Genomic DNA, 7,861 nt, shown 5'->3' on the forward strand with positions numbered 1-7,861 from the left:
GGGAGGGGTGGGAGTGAGTGAGTGAGAGGGGGGAATGAGTGAGAGGGGAGAGGGAGTGAGAGGGGAGAGGGAGTGAGAGGGGAGAGGGAGTGAGAGGGGAGAGGGAGTGAGAGGGGAGAGGGATGAGGGGGGGGGAGCGAGAGGGGGGATGGGGAGTGAGAGGGGGGGAGTGAGAGGAGGGGAATGAGAGGGGAGAGGGAGTGAGAGGGGAGAGGGGTGAGGGGGGGGGAGCGAGAGGGGGGATGGGGAGTGAGAGGGGGGGAGTGAGAGGAGGGGAATGAGAGGGGAGAGGGAGTGAGAGGGGAGAGGGATGAGAGGGGGAGGGGGAGTGAGATCGGGGGAGTGAGAGGGGGGATGGGGAGTGAGAGGGGGGGAGTGAGAGGGGGAGAGGGAGAGGGGGAGAGGGAGTGAGAGGGGGGAGAGGGAGTGAGAGGATATAAATGGAAAAGAAGCAGAGTGACACTGTGCACTCATTTGCATGTCATTACCCAGAATCCCTGGCTGCAGTGGAAGCACGGTATGCTAAGAGATAATGGGGACGGGCAGGGTTGGGGACCTGAGATGTGAATGTGCTCACACGTGCGATTTTTATTTGGATATACAGTATCTCCAAGATATAAACCACGTGTGACAGGGTAAAGCCACTGGCTCACCGCCACGTGTGACAGGGTAAAGCCACTGGCTCACCTCCACGTGTGACAGGGTAAAGCCACTGGCTCACCTCCACGTGTGACAGGGTAAAGCCGCTGGCTCACCGCCACGTGTGACAGGGTAAAGCCACTGGCTCACCTCCACGTGTGACAGGGTAAAGCCACAGGCTCACCGCCACGTGTGACAGGGTAAAGCCACTGGCTCACCGCCACGTGTGACAGGGTAAAGCCACAGGCTCACCGCCACGTGTGACAGGGTAAAGCCGCTGGCTCACCTCCACGTGTGACAGGGTAAAGCCGCTGGCTCACCGCCACGTGTGACAGGGTAAAGCCACTGGCTCACCTCCACGTGTGACAGGGTAAAGCCGCTGGCTCACCGCCACGTGTGACAGGGTAAAGCCGCTGGCTCACCGCCACGTGTGACAGGGTAAAGCCACTGGCACACCTCCACGTGTGACAGGGTAAAGCCACTGGCTCACCGCCACGTGTGACAGGGTAAAGCCACTGGCACACCTCCACGTGTGACAGGGTAAAGCCACTGGCTCACCGCCACGTGTGACAGGGTAAAGCCACTGGCTCACCGCCACGTGTGACAGGGTAAAGCCGCTGGCTCACCGCCACGTGTGACAGGGTAAAGCCACAGGCTCACCGCCACGTGTGACAGGGTAAAGCCACTGGCTCACCTCCACGTGTGACGCGTTCCTGAACGGAAAGTTACGGACGGATATATTTGAAATTCATATTTAAACTGCGCGATTTCTTTCAGCGATTACGGAAATGACGCCGGAAAGTTGCAATGCCATTTTTAGGATTTCAGATCGGAAAAAAATACACGCAAGCTTTTTCCGAGCGCCGTATTTTCCGCGCTGGTTCCGCTTTCTGATTGGGGACCCCCGCGGATATTTATACAAACCCAGATCGTGCGCCTAAACTGGCGGGCCTGAAAAAGTATTACTTGGTAACGCCTGCTGGCAGCAAAGGGGTTAACCCTTAACCCACTAATTCCACGCCCCGCTGTGCTGGCCATGTCGTGTGCAGGCGCCATTGTAGTAACACTGCGCAACTGTTCTAATCCTTGTTTAATTTCAGCAATTCCTTCCTTTGTTGCTTTACTTCCTGTAGGTCATTGTGACATTGTGTGTGTGTGTGTGTAGTGTTATACACACACACACACACACACACTGTATACACACACACACACACACACACACACATACATACATAGACCACACATACACACAGAGACACAGTTTCCCCTTTTCACCTTGATCGCACAGCTAAGAAAGCGTCCGCGTTGCGGTTTGGAGAAATCGCGATTGCTTATCTCAGTAATAATGCGCAGACTCCTGGGTTTGTTGTATTTTTTTTTGCATTTGGAGTTAGGTTTTCCGGGCTTTGTTTAGCGAGCAGGTCAATCGTACGTAACAAACGCATCAGTTACCAGGGTTTAGCAAACGGCCATGATACTTGGTACCATACGGCAAGTCGGCGCCTTGACCCGTTAACCCTTTCACTGCCAGGGAACGGGTCTTGCCATTAGCTCAGTCTGCTTCTCTGTGGCCCCTGCCCCTTCCCACTGAACTCGGGAACGAGCATTAAAACAAAACAAAAAACAGGATAATCTGGAAATAAAAGAAATTAAAAGTAGCAGCGTCCCTTTCAGTAGTGACCTGAAACGGGTTCCCTTCCTGTAATCAATAGATTTTCCTTTTCCTAATGGACGGTAGGGTTGCCAGATAGCTCCAGATTATCCCACCAGCCAGCATGGACCAAGTGGTAAAATGCCCATATAATAATAAACCCCAACAGCAGGAGAGGCTAACTCCAGTCCTCAATGGCCACCAACAGCTCTGGTATTAGGGAGAACCCTGCTTCAGCACATTCTGACGGATCCACCTGTGCTGAAGCAGGGACATACCCAATACCTGACCTGTTGGTGGCCCTCGAGGACTGGAGTTGGCCACTCCTGCGTTATGCATTGATAGCTGGTGATGCCCTATCATTAATATATTACGTCTCCTATCCCATGCTAGCTGGGCAAATCAGTTTCCAAGTGGCAACCCTACTTGGAGTGTATATACAGTGTAGTAGTCAAGAACAAATACCCATAACCTGCCACAGTGGAGAGAAAAAGGAAAAGAGATCCTTCATTAATGCCCTAACGCCGGTCACCCTGGGCGTCTCGCTTCCTTCCCAGGTGGGATCATTTTAATATGACCCCGTAAACTGATATAAATCATGACTCCCTCCATAGGGACTCTAGTATAGGATCCTATTTCATCTACTTTGATCCTATACCCAGAATGCTTCTATTATTTCATGATGGCTATTTTGAATTGCAACTAGACTCCAGGAATCCCAAAAGAAATGAACAATGCTTAGAAACCCTAAGCATTGTCCATATTGAAAAGTAGAACTGAACTGGTTCATGTATTTTAAGGGCAGACATCACCCTTTTTGACCGCGGAATATGGGGGGAAATAAATATATACGTGCAGTAAGAGCTACACAATTTGCAGTCTACAATGCAACAATGGAGATGTTCTTGGCACGAGTGCAGCCATCTCAGAATCTGTGATGTCATGTTAGCAAAACTTAAGTAGATTGGAGCTCAGGGGTAATCCTTTATGGCCTCTGCTTCTCTCCTTGAGCAGCATAAAACTGCCTCTTCTCCATATTTACTTTTTTGCTTGGTTCTTCACAAGGCAGTAACAAGAACAAGGGAGAGCTTTGTGCTGTTCCAGGGGAAGCAGAAGCAATACCTGTCAGCTCCCTTTTTGGTCAACAAAATGATGTGATAATGATCCAGACCTGGGTTTGTTTTCTCCTTTGCTAACCAGTTAACAACTCTGGTCTTATAGCGTAAGAGCAGAAGAAAAACTGGACTGGATCATATCAAACAGCTGACCTGGAGTGGGTTGGCATACAGGAATCAGTAACAGATCTCAAAGCTTTCCCACTGGCGCCAACCCAGCTTTGTGCCATCATTGGACTGGAGTCCAGCGCCCCCAAAATACACTGGGATTACAGCTGGAATAAAAGGTTGGCGATACCGCTTTTGCAGCGTCATATAGATGACATCACAAAACCAAGATGGCTGCCCCTGGTTGCGGTGAAGGGTGTAGCCTGCCCTTAAGTCACTCTACCTTATAAGCCCCATGGACTTTCCCGGCTGAACTGGCTGGTGTCTAGCTACCCAGTATTTACCTTTTGGCATCCAGAGAAACTATGTAGCGACTTACTCGGCCACATAGGGTAACCGTTTAAGCAAGACCCCCAAAGGCATCACCCTCGTTCCCATTATTCTGGGAAGAGGGATCCCAAAAAGTGCATACTCCCTTAATTTTAACCCTTCTGTAGACTCAATCCGTCAGGGCCTGCAATACATTGGCACTCAAGGAGTTAAAGCAGGCCCCACCCTCCCACCTATACCATTAACCCCGAAAATGAACATGATGCAGGGTATATTGATACAGAGTATTTATATGGCCTCCCCTCCCTACTTAGGGAAATCTGAATTTAACCCCTTCTCTGCCTGAGACAACTGCATTGGATATATCAAAGGATAACAAAATATATATAGATTTCGATGGGACCTATGTCTAACTTTGATAGCAGAATTGCAAGAAAGGAACGTGTTTGGGACCCACACAGTTTGTAGTTATACTCTGTCTTTATCTAACCTGCAGCATGTTCATTTTTAACCCTTTCGCTGACGGAGGGTCCCTCCGGCAGGGAAAGGGTTAAGAGTCAAGATGAGTGACATTGCAATGGTACTTAAAGAGCCCTACTTATAGTAACTGACAAGTTGCTATGTTAGGCCCGAGTATCACTGCTGAAATACCTTCTCGTTTTTGGTGGGTAACCCATACCCCCAGCATCCTTCTGAGTAACGATTCCCTTAGCCGTAACCAGAGCCGGTAGCCAAATCAATAAGGGTCTACAGCCTCCCAGGGAAACCAGTATAACCCGGCTAACGCTCGCCACCATCGTCTTCCATTAGTGGCAAATTTCCCTTCCAGTGGATCAATAAAGGGAACAAAAACAACCAAAAAAAAAAACAACCCGAAAATGAAAAGCTCAACGGGTGAAGACGTTTGTACCGTTACCAGTATTCCTACCCCAGTCCTCCCCTCAGCTGCTATCCCCGTCCCCTGTGTAGGGGTTTTTAAGCAAGTAGCCAAAGCGTTTGGTGTTCTCCATGATAAATTTTGGGGCATACATGTGCTCATGGGAGTCTGCTGCAGGATACTCTTGCTTGGTTCCATCAAACCACCCCCCTGTTTTTATGAGCCACCTGATGTAGTTCAGGTCCCGCTTGTCTTCATAGTCCCCCCATCGGGGGAAGTCCCCATTCTGTGCAGAGACCAGTTTGAAGTGGATGCCTTCAGGCGGGAAGCACCACGAGCAGTGCCAGCCCGCGAAGTGCAGCGGGCTTCCCAAGGACCACTGCACCAAGATGTGTCCGGTTTTGTTCTCATACTGCCGGAAGTTGGGCATAGTGTAGTACTCCCGCCGGCGCAGACGGATGCCGTCCGTGGCGTAGACAGAGCGCAGCATTCCTACAGTGCAGCCAGAAACCACCTCCAAGGTCCCAGGCTGCTTCCAGAAGAAGCCATAGAGTGACTTACGCATGTGGAAGGCGAACGGCTCCGTCCACCCATCGTATAGCTTGAGGAAAAGCACCCCCTCCCGGCTAGGGAGCTCATCCGCATCATCGATTATGAACAGGTCATCGTCTCGCAGGTTGCGCAGCCGACCCACGCCATTGCGGGTGAGGAATGTCCGCAGGTAGTCATCAGCTATCCAACCATCTTGCTTCCCACCCTCGGGAAAGTGGTTTAAGAAGACATAGACCACCTTGGATTTTACGTGGTCAAAGGTGCCATTTAGAAGCATCTGGCGGAATATGAGGGGACGTGGCTCCCCGTAGGCTGTGAAGTTCGACTCACAAACTAGGAAGACGTCAACGGCCCCCGCCAACTCACGGAATCGCGCCTCCAGCAGGTCAAACTCATGGTTAATGTTGATGGCATTGATGACGCGCCGCGGCCTCAGTCGAGGTGTCAGCCTGTCCTTGGTGGGGAGGTTGGAGTGCTGGACCACCGTAGGCACACCGCAACTAGGCCCATGCCAGCCAGGCAGACACACACACTCCACCCACTTCCTGCGCCGTTGCACCTGTGGCTGTTGTTGCCGGGCTGTGCCAGGGGCCGGTTTTCGTGGGTAGGAACGTTCTGGTTTCTCAGAGGGTGGACGGTCCAGAGATTTTGTGCCTGGCTTGAAGCACACGCCGCCCGATTTAGTGTGTACAAAATACTCGGTTCTGTCTTCCGGCAGCATAAATTCAGCCAAGTGCACATCGTCCGTGTTAAGGCGCTCACCCTGTCCCGAGGGAGGAGGTTTGGGCGGGTGGTGGTGGAGTTGAGGTGGCCGGTAGTAGCCCGGGGTGCGCAGGACCTGGGAGCCAACCTCAGCCCTGGTGATAAGCTGCGGAATCAAGGGCCGGGAGTCCCAGAAGAAACCGTAGATGAAGTTGGGGCTCAGGGACACCAGCTCTCGAGGGAGTGAGACATAGGACAGGGCCTTCAGAAAGTGGAGGACGGAGATCACGCATAGCCCAGCCATGCACAGCAGCAGAAACATCTTGTGCCACCTCATCTTCATCCTGTCAATGGAGCACAGAGAAAGAGATTACAATTCCCAGTATACACACACAAAACAGGCACCAACCCCCCATTAATACAGATGGTGTACTGAGAATGTTTGAAGAGGATAAGCCGGGTCAAATCCCACGGTCAAGATACTTATGACCTTGGACAACTCTCTAGATCTCCTTAACTTGGATCAGGGCTCTTCATCTTGTGGAGCTAAATCCAGCACAGTAAGGGACCCCGAATGGCCCACGGACAATCCTCAACGCACAATTTTAATGTATTTATAACAACATTTATATAGCGCCATTATCCAGGGCACTGTACATTAGTTAGTAAAACAATGGTGGGGTTACAGAACATTACAGAACATTGTGGTGGGCATACAGTAATTATTAAGATGTTTTTGTGGTAGGTAGGTAGGGGTGCAACTACCACCCGGGGCCCCAGCTCGGCGGGGCCCGAAGGCAGTCCGGACCCTCCCCCAGACTCTTGACCCCCTCCCCCCAAGAGGTTACAGAAGCCCCCGCACTCTCCCCCACAGCAATTAAACGGATTGTCGGGGAGAAAGAGGGGCCTCTGTATCACAGCAGCCCTCCTCTATGTTACGCGTGATGTGACGCGGCGACACCATGGTAACACTCTGACCTCATGACTGCATGACGTCACCGGGGGGGGGGAGTTACGCCACTTATTATGGACGGGCTACGGGTTAGGTGCACTGAGAGCTTGCTTGGTGGGCGGGGGTTGGGGTCAGATCTCTGGATTTAGTCTTGTCGGTGGCATGGTGATGGGTCAGTGGGCACAGTGGGGGCGATTGGATCAGCAAGGTGGGTTTTGGAGAGACTTTAGGAAGGGGTGAGGGTCGGGGAGTATGTGCAGTATCCCAAACAGCTAAGTGAGTTATTTTACACCATGACAATGACAATAGATAGAAACATAGCATGTGATGGCGGATAAGAAGCACTGGGCCCACAATCTAGCCATTTTCCATCAAAGATGGTACACGTGGTGTGTTACAGATACTAGTAACATGTTCCCACTCTTCTTATTGAAGCTGTGTTATACGGCAGGCGTATGCTTATAGGGGATCCATGTTAAAAAGGACAAGAAGTAAAAGGTGACACTGCGTGCTCATTGGCATGTAATTACCCAGAATCCCTGGCTGCACTGGAATTACTGTATGCTGAGGCTCGACGACGACGACGACGACGACAGAATGCCTACGAGGCCAAACCTAGTGCGCGCACGGCGAAGTGCGTTTTGAAAAGACAAACATGTTCAGCCAATCACGGTAAACCAGCCTCGGGATGCGTCCGCACGCCTCCCCAATCGCTGGAAGCTAAAGTCACATATCGCTCAGGCAAGGGGCGCCAGCGATGCGACGAGCACGGACGCGCGCCAGCGCCGACTATAATCTTAGCCTTAGAGATAAGGGGGAAGAGCAGCCTGAGACACGTGAATGTGCTCACACGCGGGGTTTTCATTTCGTGTACGGGGGAGGGTTTATGTCACTTTGTTAGTCTTATTATAACTTATATAGTGAGTGGATGGACA

General features: G+C 51.4%; 1 protein-coding gene across 1 annotated transcript; it reads right to left on the reverse strand.

Annotated features, from left to right (window-relative positions):
• Positions 1 to 272: 272 nt before the first annotated feature.
• Positions 273 to 6,337, reverse strand: MGAT3 (beta-1,4-mannosyl-glycoprotein 4-beta-N-acetylglucosaminyltransferase). Its single transcript, XM_075573750.1, has one exon. It carries the CDS (start codon positions 6,315 to 6,317, stop codon positions 4,785 to 4,787), a length of 1,533 nt encoding a protein of 510 aa, XP_075429865.1. The 5' UTR covers positions 6,318 to 6,337; the 3' UTR covers positions 273 to 4,784.
• Between the last annotated feature and the right edge of the window lie 1,524 nt (positions 6,338 to 7,861).

The sequence above is a fragment of the Ascaphus truei genome, chromosome 17 (assembly GCF_040206685.1).
Source record: "Ascaphus truei isolate aAscTru1 chromosome 17, aAscTru1.hap1, whole genome shotgun sequence".
Lineage (NCBI taxonomy): Eukaryota > Metazoa > Chordata > Amphibia > Anura > Ascaphidae > Ascaphus > Ascaphus truei.

What these genes read in the sequence shown, in the direction of transcription:
- MGAT3 (XM_075573750.1), bottom strand. Translation starts at nt 6,317, where the DNA reads ATGAAGATGAGGTGGCACAAGATGTTTCTGCTGCTGTGCATGGCTGGG.